The following is a 23,564-nucleotide window of genomic DNA, read 5'->3' as shown; positions in this document are numbered from 1 at the left end:
TTGCATCATGAGGAGGGAAAAATGTGTGGATATATTGAAGCAACATCACAAAATATCAGTCAGGAAGTTAAAGCTTGGTCGCAAATTGGTCTTCCAAATGGACAATGACTCCAAGCATACTTCCAAAGTTGTGGCAAAATGGCTTAAGGACAACAAAGTCAAGGTATTGGAGTGGCAATCACAAAGCCCTGACCTCAATCCTATAGAAAAGCAAGGAGGCCTACAAACCTGACTCAGTTACACCAGCTCTGTCAGGAGGAATGGGATTAAATGTCAGGAATTGTGAAAAACTGAATTTAAATGTATTTGGCTAAGGTGTATGTAAACTTCCGACTTCAACAGTACATAGATACTGTACATGGAGAATACTGTAGGCTACGGGGAAAGAGTTAGAGAATGGAGACAGAATCAATAGTAAGAGAGAATTAGTTATGAAGACAGGAAAGAAAGAGATTTAAATGGGGAGGAATATAGAGATAGAGATATGGAATGAGTGAGGTTGAGAGAGAGAGAAAGATCTGTTTTATCTCCATCATTGTGGTTCTGTCAGTACTCAGTGTGTTGCTGTGACGTCTGAATGCCCAGAGTACTGCAGCATTCATCTCACATTAATCACCTGACTCCTTGAAAAAGAAAACGACAAGAGAAAGAAAGAGTGGAACGAGAGAGGCTGAGGTCATCATGTCCTCTACTCCAACTGAAAAGTCATTTCCATTCAACTCATTCCTCCATCGCTCCAGCTCTCTGTTTAGTGTTCTGACGCTCCAACAGCAGTTAGAGGTAGATTAACTAAAACACATGGCTAAAGGACAGTGATATAAAACACAGGGCTAAAGGACAGTGATATAAAACACAGGGCTAAAGGACAGTGAAATAAAACACAGGGCTAAAGGACAGTGAAATAAAACACAGGGCTAAAGGACAGTGAAATAAAACACAGGGCTAAAGGACAGTGAAATAAAACACAGAGCTAAAGGACAGTGATATAAAACACAGGGCTAAAGGACAGTGATATAAAACACAGGGCTAAAGGACAGTGATATAAAACACAGGACTAAAGGACAGTGATATAAAACACAGGGCTAAAGGACAGTGATATAAAACACAGGGCTAAAGGACAGTGATATAAAACACAGGGCTAAAGGACAGTGATATAAAACACAGGACTAAAGGACAGTGATATAAAACACAGGGCTAAAGGACAGTGATATAAAACACAGGTCTAAAGGACTAATATAAAACGCAGAGTGAAAGCAAATGAACAGGCAAAGGAGCAGAAAGACGCTAGAAAGGAAGGTAGAAGCGAATGAATGGTAAAAAGAAAAGTGGAGGCGGGCTGCTGTAGGAGCACAGCTGATTAGAGGCCAAAGAATGATTGTCTGTTGTAGTGTTTTAGTGTGTTGAATGCGTGTTGAGGACAGGAAAACAGGATCATTTAAGGCAAAATATTGATGTTTTTCAAACGTTTTCAGCCTCCCTCTGATCTTCTGCCTCCTTCAGAAAGAACAAACAGTAATAATTCAGTCAACAACATGCCAGCTCCGTAATCAAATGACAGCTGACATACAATTATACTCTCAAACGCCTTCCTTCCACACCTCAACGCTAATCCCCCTTTCTCTCTCTTTCACTCTCTCCCTCTCTCTCCGTCTCTCTTGCTTTCTCTCCCCCTCTCCCCCTCTCCCTCTCTCTTTCTCTCTGTTTATGTCTCTCTTGCTCTTTATCTCTCTCCCTTTCTTTGATCCCTCTATCACAGGGACCTCAAATTGGACAACGTGATGCTGGACTCTGAGGGCCACATTAAGATAGCAGACTTTGGCATGTGTAAGGAGAACATGTATGAAGGCATGGTCACACGCACCTTCTGTGGTACCCCCGACTATATCGCCCCAGAGGTGAGGACCACGGGGGTTGGGGGGGGGGCTGAGGGGAGAGACTGAGGGGAGAGACTGAGGAGAGAGACTGAGGAGAGAGACTGAGGAGAGAGACTGAGTGAGAGAGACTGAGGAGAGAGACTGAGGAGAGAGACTGAGGAGAGAGACTGAAGGTAGAGACTGAGTGGGAGAGACTGAGTGGGAGAGACTTAGGGGAGAGACTGAGTGGGAGAGACTTAGGTGAGAGACTGAGTGGGAGAGACTGAGTGGGAGAGACTTAGGTGAGAGACTGAGTGGGAGAGACTGAATGGGAGAGACTTAGGGGAGAGACTGAGTGGGAGAGACTAAGTGGGAGAGACTGAGGGGGACAGGAGGGAAGAAATGATGTAAAGGGGTAGGGGTGAGGATGCTGAGGGCCAGAGATAAGGGGTCATGAATGGAGACAGCCCAGAGAGGCTGTACCACTTCACTGTACCGTTTACACCTTCTGTATCCTGTGCATGTGGCAAATAAACGTGGACTTTATTTGATATAGCGTATGTTTACTACATGGCCTCACATGTGAATCCTAGACAAAGAAGAGCAGGGCTAAAGGACCAAATCGAGGCGGTCGGTCACATATGTGACATAGTACACAATTTCTGGGGACCATTTTTGGCTCGTGAGTTCTACTTTCAGAACTACTGGCTAAAAAGTATACAAAAGTACTGGTGAATCTCTTTAATGGAGATGTGTGTGTGTGTGTGTGGGGGGGGGGGTGTTTGTGTGTGTGTGCTCCTGCCTCTTTGTCTGTAGTGACTCATGAGGGACTGTAGCAACCAAAAGGTAGGAGGTGGGGATAGCCCTGTTTCTATCTCTGGGTTTCCATGGTGGGACCTGAGGTTGAGGTGTCAATTTAATGAATGGACTTTTAATCTGAGCGCTTTTCAGACAACTTTTATTTTGCTGTTGTCTAGATTGAAATCAATTTCTAAAGGCAACAGAGAAGAATGTAATGGTCATGTCTCAGTGTATTCAAGCCTCAAGTACCTCAGTAGTCTGTCCTCTCACACGGCTATAATAGGACCATGTGGTTCCTCCGGCCATAGAGATGCAATATAATGTGTGCCTGAGGCTCGGTGAAGGACCTGGAGCGACATTATAGACCTGTCACTTCTCGTTACTCTGATGAGGAATGGATGCCTATACAGCACATGCTCAGACATGTCCCTGTGTTTAGCGGTAGAGCTGCTTCCTGTCTTGTCTGCTTGAGGGGGTGACAGAAGGTAGAGCTGCTTCCTGTCTTGTCTGCTTGAGGGGGTGACAGGCGGTAGAGCTGCTTCCTGTCTTGTCTGCTTGAGTGGGTGACAGGCGGTAGAGCTGCTTCCTGTATTGTCTGCTTGAGGGAGTGACAGGTGGTAGAGCTGCTTCGTGTCTTGTCTGTTTGAGCTGGTGACAGGAAGAAGAGCTGCTTCCTGTCTTGTCTGCTTGAGGAGGTGATAGGCGGTAGAGTTGCTCCCTGTCTTGTCTGCTTGAGGGGGTGACAGGAAGAAGAGCTGCTTCCTGTCTTGTCTGCTTGAGGAGGTGATAGGCGGTAGAGCTGCTCCCTGTCTTGTCTGCTTGAGGGGGTGACAGGAAGAAGTGCTGCTTCCTGTCTTGTCTGCTTGAGGGGGTGACAGGAAGAAGAGCTGCTTCCTGTCTCGTCTGCTTGAGGGGGTGACAGTCAGTAGAGATGCTTCCTGTCTTGTCTGCTTGAGGGGGTGACTGGAAGAAGTGCTGCTTCCTGTCTTGTCTGCTTGAGGAGGTGATAGGCGGTAGAGCTGCTCCCTGTCTTGTCTGCTTGAGGGGGTGACAGGTGGTAGACCTGCTTCCTGTATTGTCTGCTTGAGGGGTGACAGGTGGTAGAGCTGCTCCCTGTCTTGTCTGCTTGAGTGGGTGACAGAAGATAGAGCTGCTCCCTGTCTTGTCTGCTTGAGGGGGTGACAGGTGGTAGAGCTGCTCCCTGTCTTGTCTGCTTGAGGGGGTGACAGGTGGTAGAGCTGCTCCCTGTCTTGTCTGCTTGAGGGGGTGACAGGCGGTAGAGCTGCTTCCTGTCTTGTCTGCTTGAGTGGGTGACAGGCGGTAGAGCTGCTTCCTGTCTTGTCTGCTTGAGTGGGTGACAGGCGGTAGAGCTGCTTCCTGTCTTGTCTGCTTGAGGAGGTGACAGGTGGTAGACCTGCTTCCTGTCTTGTCTGCTTGAGGGGGTGACAGGTGGTAGAATGTTCTTTCCTAATTTCTGCACGTGCTGTGTTTTATCCCTCACTACATGTGAGAATTGAATCTCATTTCACGTCTGTGGCGAAAGCCATCACAGCTCAGTTACAATTTAGTTTTGTGTGTGTGTGTGTGTGTGTGTGTGTGTGTGTGTGTGTGTGTGTGTGTGTGTGTGTGTGTGTGTGTGTGTGTGTGTGTGTGTGTGTGTGTGTGTGTGTGTGTGTGTGTGTGTGTTTATGCATCCGAGTGAGCGTGTGTGCGAGCACAAGAGCTTCTGTGTGTTTCTGTACAATGTGTGTGGGTGGACATGTGGACTGGTAAATTGGATGGTAGGAAAATAGTCCTTTGTTATGGCAGATATACATAGCCCACTGTAATAATGGTGGGTGGTGTGGTGGAAGTTTTGAAGAGAACAATCCTATGTGGTGCTACTGCTGTTAACGTAGCTCAGAGCAGAGTAACTGTCCTTGACTGAAATTGCAGGCAGAGCAAACCTGGGTAAATATGAAATTGACATGTGTTGCAGTGGTTCCCACATGCTGGTCCCACAATGGAATAGTGGGTGTGTTTGGGTTGGGCTTCCAGCAGTATATTATTAATGTAATGTGGCTCTTTCTGTCACGGTTGTTTGAAGGAACGGACCAAGATGCAGCATTTTCGTAGTTCCACATATTTATTAAAAGTGAAACTGAATGCAATACACAGAAATACTTGAAAATACAAAACAACAACCCGTGATGCAGAGAGGACAACACACTACTCAAAAGACAATAACCCATAAACCACAATGAGAAAAAACCCTACTTAAATATGATCTCTAATCAGAGGCAAATGAGGATCAGCTGCCTCCAATTAGAGATCAACCCCCAACAATCCAACATAGAAATAGAAAACTAGAATTTAAACATAGAACTAGAAAACATAGATCAGCCCAAAAACACCCCCTGTTACGCCCTGCCCTACACTACTATAGAAAATGACATCTTACTAGGGTCAGGACGTGACACTTTCACCTTTCTATCCTCTCTCCTGACAGATCATTGCATATCAGCCCTATGGGAAATCAGTGGACTGGTGGGCTTATGGGGTTCTCCTCTACGAGATGCTAGCGGGACAGGTACGTGCAGTAGTATATTTGTCAGATGGAAGTCTATTGTTCAATAGATCAAATGTGGCCTCGTTATGCTGAGTCCATATTTCACAGCATCTGTTGTGTGGATCCTGCTAGCCTATATGTATGGCTCCTGCTAGGTTATATGTATGGCTCCTGCTAGCCTATATGTATGGCTCCTGCTAGCCTATATGTATGGGTCCTGCTAGCTTATATGTATGGCTCCTACTAGCCAATATGTATGTGTCCTGCTAGCCTATATGTTTGGCTCCTGCTAGCCTATATGTATGGGTCCTGCTAGCCTATATGTATGGCTCCTATTAGCCTATATGTACGGATCATACTAGCCTATAAGTATGGATCCTACGAGCCTATACAGTATGTATGGATCCTACTAGCCTAAATGTATGGGTCCTACTAGACTATATGTGTGGATACTATTAGAATATATGTATGGATCCTACTAGCCTATACAGTATGTATGGATCCTACTAGCCTATATGTATGGATCCTGCTAGCCTATATGTATGGGTCCTGCTAGCCTATATGTATGGCTCCTACTAGCCCATATGTATGGATTATACTAGCCTATAAGTATGGATCCTACGAGCCTATACAGTATGTATGGATCCTACTAGCCTATATGTATGGGTCCTACTAGCCTGTACAGTATGTATGGATCCTACTAGCCTATATGTATGGATCCTGCTAGCCTATATGTATGGATCCCACTAGCCTTTACAGTATGTATGGATCCTACTAGCCTATATGTATGGATCCTACTAGCCTATATGTGTGGATCCTATTAGCCTATATGTATGGATCCTACTAGCCTATATGTATGGATCCTACTAGCCTATACAGTATGTATGGATCCTACTAACCTATATGTATGGGTCCTACTCGCCTATATGTGTGGGTCCTACTAGCCCATATGTATGGATCCTGCTAGCCTATACAGTATGTATGGATCCTACTAGCCTATACAGTATGTGTGGATCCTACTAGCCTATACAGTATGTGTGGATCCTACTAGCCTATATGTGTGGATCCTACTAGCCTATATGTATGGATCATACTAGCCTATACAGTATGTATGGATCCTACTAGCAGATATGTATGGATCCTACTAGCCTATATGTATGGATCCTGCTAGCCTATATGTATGGATCCCATTAGCCTATACAGTATGTATGGATCCTACTAGCCTATATGTATGGGTCCTACTAGCCTATATGTGTGGATCCTACCAGCCTATATGTATGGTTCCTAATGGCCTATATGTATGGATCATACTAGGCTATACAGTATGTATGGATCCTACTAGCAGATATGTATGGATCCCACTAGCCTATATATATATGGATCCTACTAGCCTGTACAGTATGTATGGATCCTGCTAGCCTATATGTGTGGATCCTACTAGCCTATATGTATGGATCCTACTAGCCTATATGGATGGATCCTACTAGCCTATATGTATGGATCCTACTAGCCTATATGTGTGGGTCCTACTAGCCTATATGTATGGATCCTGCTAGCCTATACAGTATGTATGGATCCTACTAGCCTATACAGCATGTATGGATCCTACTAGCCTATGTGTGTGGATCCTACTAGCCTATATGTGTGGAACCTACTAGCCTATATGTATGGATCCTACTAGCCTATATGTATAGTTCCTGCTAGCCTGTATGTATGGATCCTGCTAGCCTATACAGTATGTATGGATCCTACTAGCCTATATGTATGGATCCTACTAGCCTATATGTGTGGATCCTACTAGCCAATATGTATGGATCCTACTAGCCTATATGTATGGATCCTACTAGCCTATATGTGTGGATCCTACTAGCCAATATGTATGGATCCTACTAGCGTATATGTGTGTATCCTACTAGCCAATATGTATGTATCCTACTAGCCTATATGTATGGAACCTACTAGCCTATATGTATAGGTCATGCTGACCTATATGTATGGGGATATCTGCATGCCTGAATCCCAAAGGAATAGGAAAGATTGGCACGATAACATTGAGTCTGTAGCAGGGGTTCCCCATTCTACACCTCTTATGACACCGTTTCTTCAGAGACATACAGTACATTGGTGTCCTTGATTGGTGTCGTTGATGAATACCTGTGGATGCCACTTACTGACAATATGGTGTATTTAACTCATCTAAAACTTAAACTACCTCATCCTGACCAGACCAGCCACCTCTGAGTCACACACACACACACGCACGCACGCACACACGCACACACAGGCATACACACTCACAGGACAGTTTGTAAAAGTCTCTCCTAATGGTTTACAAGATTCTTAAGGCCCATTATTCTGTTAATTCAAGATGAGATGATTACCACACATATGCGCGTGCGCACACACACACACAGAGTCATTACCACACAAACTACACACACACACATATTCACAACCGCACACACAATCAGTAGTCATTACCGAACACTTCTGAAAACTCCACTTTGTTACCACTTCAGTTGCCTGGCAACGGAAATGGTGTAGTGCTTTGATACGCCTCTCGTCTGCTGAGTGGAGGTCATCTTGACATCTGTAATTTCCCTCTGTTAAATCTAACACAAGACAGTACCCTTAATTAGAACAGAGAACTGAGCCCTTCAACTCAACCGAAGGGGTGAAATGGTAAATCTCACCCATGTACTATGGACACTGCTGTTTCCCCTACATGGCTAGGTCATCCGTGTATTGATGTCGGTCCTGATTATGGTCTTAGGTAGCTCAGTTGGTAAGATTGTGGAGCTAGCAACACCAGCATCATTGGTTCAATTCTGGCTGGGGACATTAATAATAACATGTATTAACTGTACTGTAAGTTCCATCCAGCAACCTTGGATAAGAGCGTCTGCTAAATGAACAAATGTAACCAATAGTCGTACATAGAGACTTGAAGCAACCCTTTGAAATCCATAGACTCAGTCTGCCAGGTGTGATACCATACAGTATGTCACCTGATGAAATTGAACCCACAACCTTGGCGTTGTTTTAAAAAATATATATATTTCACCTTTATTTAACCAGGTAGTGTCACAAATAATGTCGTTGTGTTGAAGGGAGGACCAATACGCAGCGGGAATGTGGATACTCATCTTTTTAATAAAACACGAGCAAAGCATCCACAGGAAAAAACAATAAACAATACTCACGCCACGAACAGTGTGGCAGGCTAAACAAAAGCAGTGCTCACAAACAACTACCCACAACCACAAAGAAAAACACACACCTGTTTATAGGACTCCCAATCAGAGGCAACTAGAAACACCTGCCTCCAATTGAGAGTCCAGCACCCAACCTACACATAGAAAACCTACCTAGAACCTACACACAACACAAATCCTCTGCCACGTCCTGACCAAAACTAATACAATTACTCCCTCTGCTGGTCAGGACGTGACAGGTAGGTTAGTTGAGAATAACTTCTCATTTGCAACTGCGACCTGGCCAAGATAAAGCAAAGCAGTTCGACACATAGAACAACACAGAGTTACTCATGGAATAAACAAACATACAATCAATAATACAGTAGAAAAGGTCGATATACAGCATGTGCAAATGAGGTAAGATAAGGGAGGTAAGGCAATAAATAGGCCATGGTGGCGAAGTAATTACAATATAGCAATTAAACACTGGAATGGTAGAATGTGCAGAAGATGAATGTGCAAGTAGAGATACTGGGGTGCAAAGGAGCAAGATATATAAATAAATACAGTATGGGGATGAGGTAGATTGGATGGGATATTTACAGATGGACTATGTACAGGTGTAGTGATCTGTGAGCTGCTCTGACAGCTGGTGCTTAAAGCTAGTGAGGGAGGTAAGAGTCTCCAGCTTTAGTGATTTTTGCAGTTCGTTCCAGTCATTGGCAGCAGAGAACTGGAAGGAGAGGCAGCCAAAGGAAGATGACCAGCTGGATCGCGTGCTATGGGCGGGTGCTGCTATGGTTACCAGTGAGCTGAGATAAGACAGGCTTTACCTAGCAGAGACTTGTAGATGACCTGGAGCCAGTGGGTTTGGCGACGAATATGAAGTGAGGGCCAGCCAACAAGAGCGTACAAGTCGCTGTGGTGGGTCGTATATGGGGCTTTGGTGACAAAACGGATGGCACTGTGATAGACTGCATCCAATTTGTTGAGTAGAGTGTTGGAGGCTATTTTGTAAATGACATCGCCGAAGTCGAGGATCGGAAGGATGGTCAGTTTTACGAGGGTATGTTTGGCAGCATGAGTGAAGGATGCTTTGTTGCGAAATAGGAAGCCAATTATAGATTTAATTTTGGATTGGATGTTTAATGTGAGTCTGGAAGGAGAGTTTACAGTCTAACCAGACACCTAGGAATTTGTAGTTGTCCACATATTCTAAGTCAGAACCATCCAAAGTAGTGATGCTGGACGGGCGGGCAGGTGCGGGCAGTGATCAGTTGAAGAGCATACATTTAGTTTTACTTGCATTTAAGAGCAGTTGGAGGCCATGGAAGGAGAGTTGTATGACACTGAAGCTCGTCTGGAGGTTAGTTAACACAGTGTCCAAAGAAGGGCCAGAGGTATACAGAATGGTGTCGTCTGCGTAGAGGTGGATCAAAGAATCACCAGCAGCAAGAGTGACATCATTGATGTATCTATGAGGGTGCCCGTGTTTACGGATTTGGGGTTGTATCTGGTTGGTTCTTTGATAATTTGTGTGAGATCGAGGGCATCAAGCTTAGATTGTAGGATGGTCGGGGTGTTAAGTATGTCACAGTTTAGGTCACCTAGCAGCACGAGCTCTGAAGATAGATGGGGGGCAATCAATTCACATATGGTGTCCAGGGCACAGCTGGGGGCAGAAGGTGGTCTATAGCAAGGGGCAACGGTAAGAGATTTGTTTCTGGAAAGGTGGATTTTTAAAAGTAGAAGCTCAAATTGTTTGGGCACAGACCTGGATAGTATGACAGAACTCTGCAGGCTATCTCTGCAGTAGATTGCAACACCGGCCCCCTTTGGCAGTTCTATCTTGTCGGAAAATGTTATAGTTACGGATGGAAATTTCAGGGGTTTTGGTGGTCTTCCTGAGCCAGGATTCAGACACGGCTAGGACATTCGGGTTGGCAGAGTGTGCTAAAGGCATTGTTGTCACAGTAGCACTCAATAACAGGGCAAAGCATGTCATTGCATTCTGATGGGACAATCTGAACAGATCAGTAGAGAACTATGGCTGGCATCTATTGCCAATATGAACCCACTGTACACCAATGACTTCTATGACAGATGAAAGACTACACAGAGGAACATTAAAGGAACTCTCACACACACAGAGAGAAATTACATCCACAGGTTGGTTCTGGGTGGCTTCTGGGTTTTTAGGGCTCAGTTCCCACCTGTCCTCTGTTTTATTCCACCTCAGAGTGGTGGCTAGTCCGGTCCCTCTTTGTATCGTGCACACAAAGCTGGGGTATCATGCTGTTTAAGATCACAAAGACAAGGTGATTGACAGAAGACATGATTGGTCACATTTCTTTGGCTATTTGTCCTTTTTAAAGATATACTGTAAGTATACCATAAGCACTGTATGTACAGTAAACTTATTTTCATATCTTATCCACTATAACCATGTTGCTACAAATGTGGACCTTCAGTAAGCAAATTGCTGTAAAATGTGGGCCCTCACTCGTGTGTACATTTTGGTTGTCAACTGTATCAATGAATAACTTGTGTATGTTGTTTCCCTGAAGCCACCGTTCGATGGAGAGGATGAAGATGAGTTGTTCCAGTCCATCATGGAGCACAACGTGTCCTACCCCAAGTCCATGTCTAAGGAGGCTGTCGTCATCTGCAAGGGAGTAAGTAGCTGGGAGATATGTGTTGTATCTCTCCAACAGTAGTAACACACTGGGAGATATGGGGTTGTATCTCTCCTACAGTAACTCACTGGGAGATATGTGTTGTATCTCTCCAACAGTAGTAACACACTGGGAGATATGTGTTGTATCTCTCCTACAGTAACACACTGGGAGATATGGGGTTGTATCTCTCCTACAGTAACTCACTGGGAGATATGGGGTTGTATCTCTCCTACAGTAACTCACTGGGAGATATGTGTTGTATCTCTCCAACAGTAGTAACACACTGGGAGATATGTGTTGTATCTCTCCTACAGTAACACACTGGGAGATATGGGGTTGTATCTCTCCTACAGTAACTCACTGGGAGATATGGGGTTGTATCTCTCCTACAGTAACTCACTGGGAGATATGGGTTGCATCTCTCCTACAGTAACTCACTGGGAGATATGGGGTTGTATCTCTCCTACAGTAACTCACTGGGAGATATGGGTTGTATCTCTCCTACAGTAACACACTGGGAGATATGGGGTTGTATCTCTCCAACAGTAGCACATTGGGAGATATGGGGTTGTATCTCTCCTACAGTAACTCACTGGGAGATATGGGGTTGTATCGCTCCTACAGTAACTCACTGGGAGATATGGGGTTGTATCTCTCCTTCAGTAACTCACTGGGAGATATGGGGTTGTATCTCTCCTACAGTAACACACTGGGAGATATGGGGTTGTATCTCTCCTACAGTAACTCACTTGGAGACATGGGGTTGTATCTCTCCTACAGTAACTCACTGGGAGATATGGGGTTGTATCTCTCCTACAGTAACTCACTGGGAGATATGGGGTTGTATCTCTCCTACAGTAACTCACTGGGATATATGGGTTGTATCTCTCCTACAGTAACTCACTGGGAGATATGGGGTTGTATCTCTCCTACAGTAACTCACTGGGAGATATGGGGTTGTATCGCTCCTACAGTAACTCACTGGGAGATATGTGTTGTATCTCTCCTACAGTAACTCACTGGGAGATATGGGGTTTTATCTCTCCTACAGTAACACACTGGGAGATATGGGGTTGTATCTCTCCTACAGTAACTCACTGGGAGATATGGGGTTGTATCTCTCCTACAGTAACTCACTGGGATATATGGGTTGTATCTCTCCTACAGTAACACACTGGGAGATATGGGTTGTATCTCTCCTACAGTAACTCACTGGGAGATATGGGTTGTATCTCTCCTACAGTAACTCACTGGGAGATATGGGGTTGTATCTCTCTGTCGTGTCTTTGGCATCATTAAACTGAAGACATGTTTATCAAATAACTCTCTGTAATTATTATTACGCGATTAAACTGATTAATCGTGTAACTGTAATTAACTAGGTCGGGGCACCAAGGAAAATATTCAGATTACAAAGTTATAATTTTCCTAATATAACTTTCAGATATCATAATATCTGATCTCTGAGTCTTCTGATTAATTACGTATTCTTTACCTTGGTCAGTCTCATTCCAAACGTCGTAAATTGTTGGTTATCTGCACGAACCCAGTCTTCACTATGAGTCATCCATACATCAATTGTCTTAAAATCATTTATTTACTAACTAAATAATTCACAGAAATGCATAACAAACAGTAGGTATCGTTACAAAGAAATGATAAAGGAATGTGCCCTAGTGGGCTAAACCGGCATGGCGGCTTGTTAGACAAAAGGGGGTGGGGTCAGCGGAGAAGACACTACAGAGGTGATAAATATTACAATTGAAATGCCAATCCTTTGCACATGAACGCTCACTCATTCGGGAATAATTGCAATCAATATATATATTTACGCTCAGTGTGTCGTCGGGATCTTTTCTTTGTTGAAAAGTTTGTTTCTGTTGTAGAGTTTTCCGCTCTCTCTCTCTCTCTCGTGGTTAGGATGGATAGTTCAGAGTGACATTCATTCATGTCATTATAGAATAGATGTTTTCGGCGGTTGTCGGTCTCAATGATACCGAATTCCTAGCTGCAGTCTAGTAATTAATATCAAAGACTTGTTATTATTCTGTCGGTATCAATAGTCTAAGAGTTTAATCACGTGGTATGGTTAAAGTTCAGAACGAGGAATGCATGGTCAAACCTTGGCCCTCTCGTTATCGGGGTAAGCTGGTCTGGTGATAGAAACCCTGGGTGGGTTATATTCGGAATACAGAAAAAGGCTGTCTCATGACGCCAGGTCCTGTCTGTGTCCCTGGGGGCGTGCCAAGAACTTAGTTAAGACTCCGAAGGAAATTTGAGTTTCCTTCATTAAACAGTCCAAAATCACATTTACACAATTTCACAAACAGTTCCATCCTTATTCATTCATTTTATAAAACCATTAGATATAAGTCTCACAGCTGAGGCTATTATAAAAACAGAGCCATGGCAATGTGGCCGTATTGTCTCTCATGAGTTTCACAAAATTGGCCGTCTCCTCACTGGGAGATATGGGGTTGTATCTCTCTTACAGTAACTCACTGGGAGATATGGGGTTGTATCTCTCCTACAGTAACTCACTGGGAGATATGGGGTTGTATCTCTCCTTCAGTAACTCACTGGGAGATATGGGGTTGTATCTCTCCTACAGTAACTCACTGGGAGATATGGGTTGTATCTCTCCTTCAGTAACTCACTGGGAGATATGGGGTTGTATCTCTCCTACAGTAACACACTGGGAGATATGGGGTTGTATCTCTCCTACAGTAACTCACTGGGAGATATGGGGTTGTATCTCTCCTACAGTAACACACTGGGAGATATGGGGTTGTATCTCTCCTTCAGTAACACACTGGGAGATATGGGTTGTATCTCTCCTACAGTAACACACTGGGAGATATGGGTTGTATCTCTCCTACAGTAACACACTGGGAGATATGGGTTGTATCTCTCCTACAGTAACACACTGGGAGATATGGGTTGTATCTCTCCTACAGTAACACACTGGGAGATATGGGTTGTATCTCTCCTACAGTAACACACTGGGAGATATGGGTTGTATCTCTCCTACAGTAGCACACTGGGAGATATGGGTTGTATCTCTCCTACAGTAACACACTGGGAGATATGGGGTTGTATCTCTCCTACAGTAGTAACACACTGGGAGATATGGGGTTGTATCTCTCCTACAGTAACTCACTGGGAGATATGGGGTTGTATCTCTCCTACAGTAACTCACTGGGAGATATGGGTTGTATCTCTCCTACAGTAACTCACTGGGATATATGGGTTGTATCTCTCCTACAGTAACTCACTGGGAGATATGGGGTTGTATCGCTCCTACAGTAACTCACTGGGAGATATGGGTTGTATCTCTCCTACAGTAACTCACTGGGAGATATGGGGTCGTCATTTTAAATGGGCATCGATCACCCTATAGATAGGTTGTTCAACTCATGTACAAAGCATTTTACACAATGCTTGTGAGGCAGCATATATATATTTTTGACACCACACAACGGTGCCAATGTGATTTGGAACTGGATGGCATGCTCCAACTGAAAAACAGAATGATATACAATACGTAGGGCTGGGTGTTGTCCAGTAGGCTTTTATTTCAACTTGAAATGGACAACATGAACACAACTCTCAATATTCCCTAACAGTCACAAGGATGCTTATCATATGACTATATTCCATTGAGGTGAAGCAAAGATTTGTTTCTGAACTATTTAAAACAGAGTTCTGTTCTAATCTAGTGAGCATCTGATTCTCTCTAGGGGTCTACTTCAGGAATGGGCAACTTGGATATGGGTGGGGGCCACAACAAATCTGAACTCATCATGATCACGGATCTGCATAACCACATCCATAACCACTCATGCAGTCAGAGCCGGCCCCAGCCTTTTGGGACCCTACGTGAAATTCTGTTGCCCCCTCCCAACAAAGTTTTGCCATCGACCGTAGAGAAAAGTTTGCTGCATTTCTACACATTTTCCCATGGGGCAGAGAGAAGTTTTAGCAATTTTATAACTAATTTCATGCAATTCAACAAAAATTGGCAGTGGGTGGAGAGAAAAAATGTGCGGTTTTACAGCTAATTTCCTGTAATTCTACACGTTTTGCCATAGGGTGATGAGAAATGTTTTCAGTAATAAAAATGAATAAGGGCCCCCGGTCGGTAATTTGACCATGATTACTACACGTTTAGATAGCTGGCTAGACTAACTTACCAATCTCATTTTTTTTGCTGACATGGGCTAATTGAGTGACTGTCAGTGACTGACATGACAAGAAAAAAACTGCTGATGCACAAGCAAATTTAAAAATTGCACCTTTTTTATTCTACAATTGTAACTCTCAACAGTAAGTTGAGATCCTGACTAAGTTCCTACAAAAGCGGGCCACCAGTTGCCCATCCCTGGTCTCCTTGGTATCAAAGTCACACAGTCTTCCTCTTCTTTCTGTGGATGGCCATGCTTATATACACTATCGTTCAAAAGTTTGGGGTCACTTAGAAATGTCCTTGTTTTTGAAAGAAAAGCACATATTTGTCCATTAAAATAACATCAAATTGATCAGAAATACAGTGTAGACATTGTTAATGTTGTAAATGACTATTGTAGTTGGAAACGGCTGATTTTTTTATGGATTATTTACATAGGCGTACAGAGGCCCATTATCAGCAACCGTCACTCCTGTGTTCCAATGACACGTTGTGTTAGCTAATCCAAGTTTATCATTTTAAAAGGCTAATTGATCATTAGAAACCCCTTTTGCAATTCTGTTAGCACAGCTGAAAACTGTTGTTCAATTTTCACAAAACAGCGCAAACTGGCCCTAACCAGAATAGAAAGAGGAGTGGGAGGCCCCGGTACACAACTGAGCAAGAGGACAAGTACATTAGAGTGTCTAGTTTGAGAAACAGACGCCTCACAAGTCCTCAACTGGCAGCTTCATGAAATAGTTCCCGCAAAACACCAGTCTCAACATCAACAGTGAAGAGGCAACTCCGGGATGCTGGCCTTCTAGGCAGAGTTCCTCTGTCCAGTGTCTGTGTTCTTTTGCACATCTTAATCTTTTTTTTTTATTGGCCAGTCTGAGATATTGCTTTTTCTTTGCAACTCTTTGAGGACTTGTGAGGTGTCTGTTTCTCAAACTAGACACTCTAATGTACTTGTCCTCTTGCTCAGTTGTACACCGGGACTTCCCACTCCTCTTTCTATTCTAGTTAAAGCCAGTTTGCACTGTTCTGTGAAGGGAGTAGTGCACAGCGTTGTACGAGATCTTCAGTTTCTTGGCAATTTCTCGCATGGAATAACTTTCATTTCTCAGAACAAGAATAGACTGACGAGTTTCAGAAGAAAGTGCTTTGTTTCTGGGCATTTTGAGCCTGTAATCGAACCCACAAATGCTGATGCTCCAGATACTCAACTAGTCTAAAGAAGGCCAGTTTTATTGCTTCTTTAATCAGTACAATCAGGGTTTTCTAATGATCAATTACCCTTTTAAAATTATAAACTTGGATTAGCTAACACAACGTGCCATTGGAACACAGATGGTTGCTGATAATGGGCCTCTGTACGCCTATGTAGATATTCCATAAAAAATCAGCCGTTTCCAACTACAATAGTCATTTACAACATTAACAATGTCTACACTGTATTTCTGATCAATTTGATGTTATTTTAATGGACAAAAATGTGCTTTTCTTTCAAAAACAAGGACATTTCTAAGTGACCCCAATCTTTTGAACGGGAGTGTACCATTGAAATTTGAATTTTGCAGCAATTTACACACAGAAGAGATTCAATTTAGATGTTCTGGTGGGAAGATCAAGTCTTTTAATAATGTTTTCGGGTTCAGTTACTTAGGGATGATGTCACCCGCTGTCCATGCTCCTGAACATATACAGTAATTCATCATCTGATGCTATTGTCGTCGTGACAACAGAGGCGTGTCTCCTCGACCCTTCTCTCCTCCACCTTTACATCTATATGATCTATGAAATCATTATTAAATGAGACAATTAGGAGTTGAATGAAATAGGCGCTAAGTACATATTATCGATAACCATCATTTGCAATTTCCTCCCCTTTCTATTTTTAGGCTGGATTCTGAATAATGAAAATATGGATAAAAAATAAGGTTATTAAGGAAGGCTATTGGAAAGGGAAATATAGTGGCTTTAAGAGTTGAAGGGAAGCTACACTATAGACCACCAGTAATAAAGAACTGCTGTTGTCAAGGCTATACAATTGTAGCTTATATAATGGGTTAATTTATGGGCTTCTCTCTCTCTTTCTCTCTCTCTCTCTCTCTCTCTCTCTCTCTCTCTCTCTCTCTCTCTCTCTCTCTCTCTCTCTCTCTCTCCCTCCCTCTCTCTCTCTCTCTCCCTCCCTCCCCCCATCACTTTACTTCCCCCACCCTCCAGTTCATGACCAAGCACCCGTCAAAGCGTCTGGGCTGTGGTCTGGAGGGTGAGAGGGACATCCGGGAGCAGGCCTTCTTCAGACGTATCGACTGGGACCGCCTCACCAACAGAGAGATCCAACCGCCATTCAAGCCTAAAACGGTGTGTGTGTGTGTGTGTGTGTGTGTGTGTGTGTGTGTGTGTGTGTGTGTGTGTGTGTGTGTGTATGTGTGCATGCATGAGTTACCCAGCTTGTAGGGTCATTCCAGAAGTTATTGGAAGTCTATGATCAGATGAAACAGACCCTTTTATCCACATGCACAGACTGCTGTCATAACAAGTCTCTTTAAAGGGGAAATCTTCAGTTCAAACAATAACAAAGCGTCACCCCTCCACTGATAGCTACAGTAAGTGATGGGCTGGAGAAATGTATCCACTCTCAAATTCATAGACAAAGCTATGGATAGAAAGACTGACCATCCATCATATCAAAATTACAGTTTTAACCATGTTTTGAGGTGATACAGTGTTTGTTTATAATGATTTTGTTTATAAACAAAGGAGTAAAACAAGCTTATATTTGGGGTTCTGATGGAGTAAAAACATTTAACTAAGCTCTTGAGGGTTTTATAAGTTATATTCTTCAAGAATCAATGGGGAAATATCATGAAATGAAAAGTCAAAAAGTGGATGTAGCAAACACTTATTGGCACTTTAATCTTTTAATGCAGTGGGCTAAATCAGGGTCACACGGAATGTTTCTTGGTAGTCTTAAATAAATCTACTTTGAAAGAAAAGTATACACCTCACACACATGGTTACGGACTTAAAAAGAAGAAGACACCTGTACCATATTTTCGTTTAAATCCCAATATTACACTTTATATACATCACAGGAGCCTGAAATATAACAAAACCGTTTGACATAGAAACACAACATTTTCTGCATTTAAAAAAATATATATGTTTCTAAAAAATATGAATAACATTCCACCCATGAGGCCACTAGAGGGCGATTTGGTCATTTGACTGCAGGAAAGGGCTGGAGAGCACCACTCACCTCTCTGATGCACAACATCAAAGCCACACACTTCAGGTGCACTATTTCTCATAAGTGGGGTTTGTATCATATTTCTAAAGAGTTGTAAAGCTATTTTAAAAGAGTTTTAGAGAGTCTGTTTCCATAACTAAATTGGCCACTGTAGAAATGTAGGCATCACTTAGTGTGTGTGTGTGTGTGTGTGTGTGTGTGTGTGTGTGTGTGTGTGTGTGTGTGTGTGTGTGTGTGTGTGTGTGTTCGTCCGTGTGTTCGTGCCTGTGTGTGTCTCTCTGATTCATCTCCTACGTGTGGGTCTGATAGCCTGCAGCCATGTGTCACTGTGGGAGGTTAAAAGACTGCTAGAGCACAGCTGCAGCCACCATCTACCCTCCTCCATCCCTCCCTCCATCCCACCATCCTCCTTTGCCACCCTTCCTATTGCTAAACACACTCTCCCAACCAGGCGTGGGGCAACCCCCCCAACCCCTACCCACCCCTCTCGCCCTCCATCCCACCTCTCTCCATCGCTGCCCCTTCTTTTCCTACAAACACACTTGCCGGGCGTGGGGGCTTTGTGACCGAACCCTCCTACAGAGGTTTAAGAATACATAGGTTTAAAAATAGCCCTCTAAAAGCCTCCTAGCCCTCACACCATATCCACCGCATGGCTACATAGCAGATGTATCAGTGTGGGTTCACATACAAACAGAGCTAATTCTGGTCTCTATTTATTCTGGAGGTATCGTGAGGTACAGTATACTGTAGTAATGAGATCATTCTGGAGGTATCATGAGGTACAGTATACTGTAGTAATGAGATCATTCTGGAGGTATCATGAGGTACAGTATACTGTAGTAATGAGATCATTCTGGAGGTATCATGAGGTACAGTATACTGTAGTAATGAGATCATTCTGGAGGTATCGTGAGGTACAGTATACTGTCATAATGAGATCATTCTGGAGGTATCGTGAGGTACAGTATACTGTCATAATGAGATCATTCTGGCGGTATCATGAGGTACAGTATACTGTAGTAATGAGATCATTCTGGAGGTATCGTGAGGTACAGTATACTGTAGTAATGAGATCATTCTGGAGGTATCATGAGGTACAGTATACTGTAGTAATGAGATCATTCTGGAGGTATCATGAGGTACAGTATACTGTAGTAATGAGATCATTCTGGAGGTATCGTGAGGTACAGTATACTGTAGTAATGAGATCATTCTGGAGGTATTGTGAGGTACAGTATACTGTAGTAATGAGATCATTCTGGAGGTATTGTGAGGTACAGTATACTGTAGTAATGAGATCATTCTGGAGGTATCGTGAGGTACAGTATACTGTCATAATGAGATCATTCTGGAGGTATCGTGAGGTACAGTATACTGTCATAATGAGATCATTCTGGAGGTATTGTGAGGTACAGTATACTGTCATAATGAGATCATTCTGGAGGTATCGTGAGGTACAGTATACTGTCATAATGAGATCATTCTGGAGGTATTGTGAGGTACAGTATACTGTCATAATGAGATCATTCTGGAGGTATTGTGAGGTACAGTATACTGTCATAATGAGATCATTCTGGAGGTATCGTGAGGTACAGTATACTGTCGTAATGAGATCATTCTGGAGGTATTGTGAGGTACAGTATACTGTAGTAATGAGATCATTCTGGAGGTATTGTGAGGTACAGTATACTGTAGTAATGAGATCATTCTGGAGGTATCGTGAGGTACAGTATACTGTAGTAATGAGATCATTCTGGAGGTATTGTGAGGTACAGTATACTGTAGTAATGTGAACATTCTGGAGGTATTGTGAGGTACAGTATACTGTAGTAATGAGATCATTCTGGAGGTATTGTGAGGTACAGTATACTGTAGTAATGAGATCATTCTGGAGGTATTGTGAGGTACAGTATACTGTCATAATGAGATCATTCTGGAGGTATCGTGAGGTACAGTATACTGTCATAATGAGATCATTCTGGAGGTATTGTGAGGTACAGTATACTGTCATAATGAGATCATTCTGGAGGTATTGTGAGGTACAGTATACTGTCATAATGAGATCATTCTGGAGGTATTGTGAGGTACAGTATACTGTCATAATGAGATCATTCTGGAGGTATCGTGAGGTACAGTATACTGTCATAATGAGATCATTCTGGAGGTATTGTGAGGTACAGTATACTGTCATAATGAGATCATTCTGGAGGTATTGTGAGGTACAGTATACTGTCATAATGAGATCATTCTGGAGGTATTGTGAGGTACAGTATACTGTCATAATGAGATCATTCTGGAGGTATCGTGAGGTACAGTATACTGTTGTAATGAGATCATTCTGGAGGTATTGTGAGGTACAGTATACTGTTGTAATGAGATCATTCACCCACAAAAAGTGATAGCTAGACATCCTCTTGCTGTGGGCAACTTAATGTACTTCCCTTTACCGCCTAATATCAGCCATGTCTCTGTCTCTCCCTCTACCTCCCCCCTCTCTCTCACACACACACACACAGGGTGGCAAAGGAGCAGAAAACTTTGACAAGTTCTTCACACGCACCCAGCCAATGTTGACCCCTCCAGACCAGCTAGTCATCGCCAACATTGACCAGAGCGACTTCGCTGGTTTCTCCTACATCAACCCACAGTTCATCCACCCTTCCCTCCTTCACAGTGTGGTATGAGGGGATAGATCAGGGAGAGGAGGAAGAGAGAGAGAGAGTGTGGTGAGAGAGCAAGAGAGAGAGAGAGAGGAGAGAAGGGGGAAGAGAGCCATGTGGACTGGGACTGGGACAGCAACCCTCCAGATTGACCACCAATCCCCTATTGTCCCTTTGTCAAAGAGACTAATATTATCTTCATGTGTTCTCTGGACTTCAGTAGGCGACATTCTGTAAACAAGCTGTCCACGAACGATCTCGATTGGAATTTGTCTGATGCGATGGAGGGGGTAAAGGAGGGTGTAGGGGTTGGTGTACAGGGGAGTATGTCTAAGTTTATCTGGTGATTGAGCGCAGTAATCATGGATACATTGATTTGAGAAGTAGGCCTGCTACAGTACAGTGAGCGTTGACATGAATTGCACACTGTTACCACGGGGAACCCTTTAGCTCTGCAACCTACTGGCCTAACATTCAGGAATGGGTTCCATGTTTTCCACAGTTCCAGAACCTCCTACTTGCTCTAGAACCTAGAGCCAAACCCTACAGTACCTTCCTGTCCGGAAGTTGTCTGTGGGACTACATACAGTATGTTATGATTCCTCAGTGTGTTGCTATGGATAGAAAGAGAGCACTCCCTCCCTATGAAGCATGATGGAACGTACCCTCCTGTCCCTACCTTTCCTCTCTCTGCTGTACCTACTGTACTGTACTGTACCTCCTGTCCCTACCTTTCCTCTCTCTGCTGTACCTACTGTACTGTACTGTACCTCCTGTCCCTACCTTTCCTCTCTCTGCTGTACCTACTGTATTGTACTGTACCTCCTGTCCCTACCTTTCCTCTCTCTGCTGTACCTACTGTACTGTACTGTACCTCCTGTCCCTACCTTTCCTCTCTCTGCTGTACCTACTGTACTGTACTGCCATTTCTAAACAGTCTGCGACACCACATTCTAGATTATATTTATATACCCACAGAGAAGAGAGGTCTATTGTCTACTGTTACACGAGTGCCAAAATAGAGGTGAAACAAATCATTTTATTCCAGTACATATCTATATAAACATATACTATCTACAGCGTCTGTTTCTTACGATATTCCTATAGTCAACTATGATGTCTTTCCTTGTGGCGAAGCCGTTAACCTTTCTGATGGTGTCAGCACGCTAAATTAAGCTCAACACCGTGTTTCTCTGTCAGTTTTATTAATATATTCTAAACCGTTACCAAACATTTACAAACCGTTATCAAACGTTTACACAACGTTACTAAAACGTAACCCACCAAGTATAGCTGTGTCTAACCTAGTATGTTGTTAAAGAACAGCTTTTTGGTCGGTATGAACAGGTGACTGATGAAACAATGATGAACATTTTAGATGGTGTCCAATTTTATTTTTGGTGAAAGCACTGGTACCAATATTCTCAGAGTTATTTAGGAGAATTTATGAGCGAGACTGAATGGAGGATATGTTTCTGTTCCGCATGAGGTTTGCGACAACATGTAACTTGGTATTCCGGACTTCTATTTATGGGGAAAAATCTTGAACTGACGATGTTGCATGCTTATTTCCTGATTATGAATAAGCGCTAGATGACTTTCTAGGGGATGCAATACATGTCTGATATTTATCATTGTAAAACCAAGTATTATGATATTTGTTGATTATATAATTGTTGTCTGTATGAAAGTCCTACCCCACTGAAAAGTTGAATGAGATTCAGAGAATTGATTTTTTTTGTTACTTATTAAACATATTCCGTATGTTTCCCTCTATACTTTTCTGTCCAGAGAGAACATTGTTTACCCTATTTGTCAACCATTTTGTAAATATTGAAAGAGCTTTTTCAAAAAGAGTAATGACTCGTAGATTTTATACCACGAACTGAATGTGCTTTTACTACCTTAGACGGGTTAAACATCTCTGTTAGATGACTATCCCAAAAACACATGACGTTTGGCTGAATCTTTGGTAGCTTTGTTATCAGCAAAACCTTGTAATATGTATTTTCTCTATTTATCCACAGTTTGTTTTTGACTATTTTAAAGGTACAGTCAGCAAAATGACCTTGCACGAAAAGCATCGCAGATATTGCGATGAGCAAGACTCAAGACTTCACTCTCACAAAGTCACCCACAGTATCTGTACATGGGTTCCCTTCACGCTCTTACAACGTTGTAGCCACGGAACCAAAACTGCCTCGCACTCTGTGTGTTGCGGAGATTGACCTACTATGCCATTTACTTTGTGCATCTTGGTCATATCGCTGACTCTACCTTTAATGTTTCACAGACGATATGCAGTATCTACAGTATGTGTGACTGTGGCGCGTGGTCCCTGGTTGAATACACTCCTACTCCTACTCCTAGCCTTGGTTTCTCTTCTATCAGAGGCAGAAG

General features: G+C 43.1%; 1 protein-coding gene across 1 annotated transcript in view; it reads left to right on the top strand.

Moving 5' to 3' along the window:
• The window catches only part of LOC106606719 (protein kinase C alpha type), a 236,596-nt gene extending 213,069 nt beyond the window's left edge, over nucleotides 1-23,527 (top strand). Inside the window, exons 13-17 of the mRNA XM_045715506.1 lie at nucleotides 1,757-1,895; nucleotides 5,143-5,223; nucleotides 10,967-11,074; nucleotides 17,472-17,612; nucleotides 21,021-23,527. Of these exons, the coding sequence (XP_045571462.1) occupies nucleotides 1,757-1,895; nucleotides 5,143-5,223; nucleotides 10,967-11,074; nucleotides 17,472-17,612; nucleotides 21,021-21,188 (637 nt within the window). The 3' untranslated portion in view covers nucleotides 21,189-23,527. The remainder of the gene's footprint in view (nucleotides 1-1,756; nucleotides 1,896-5,142; nucleotides 5,224-10,966; nucleotides 11,075-17,471; nucleotides 17,613-21,020) is intronic.
• The last annotated feature ends 37 nt before the right edge of the window (nucleotides 23,528-23,564 follow it).

The sequence above is a fragment of the Salmo salar genome, chromosome ssa03 (assembly GCF_905237065.1).
Source record: "Salmo salar chromosome ssa03, Ssal_v3.1, whole genome shotgun sequence".
Classification (NCBI taxonomy): Eukaryota; Metazoa; Chordata; class Actinopteri; order Salmoniformes; family Salmonidae; genus Salmo; species Salmo salar.
The sequence above is the reverse complement of the archived record's forward strand: the minus strand, read 5'-3'. Positions and strand labels throughout refer to the sequence as shown.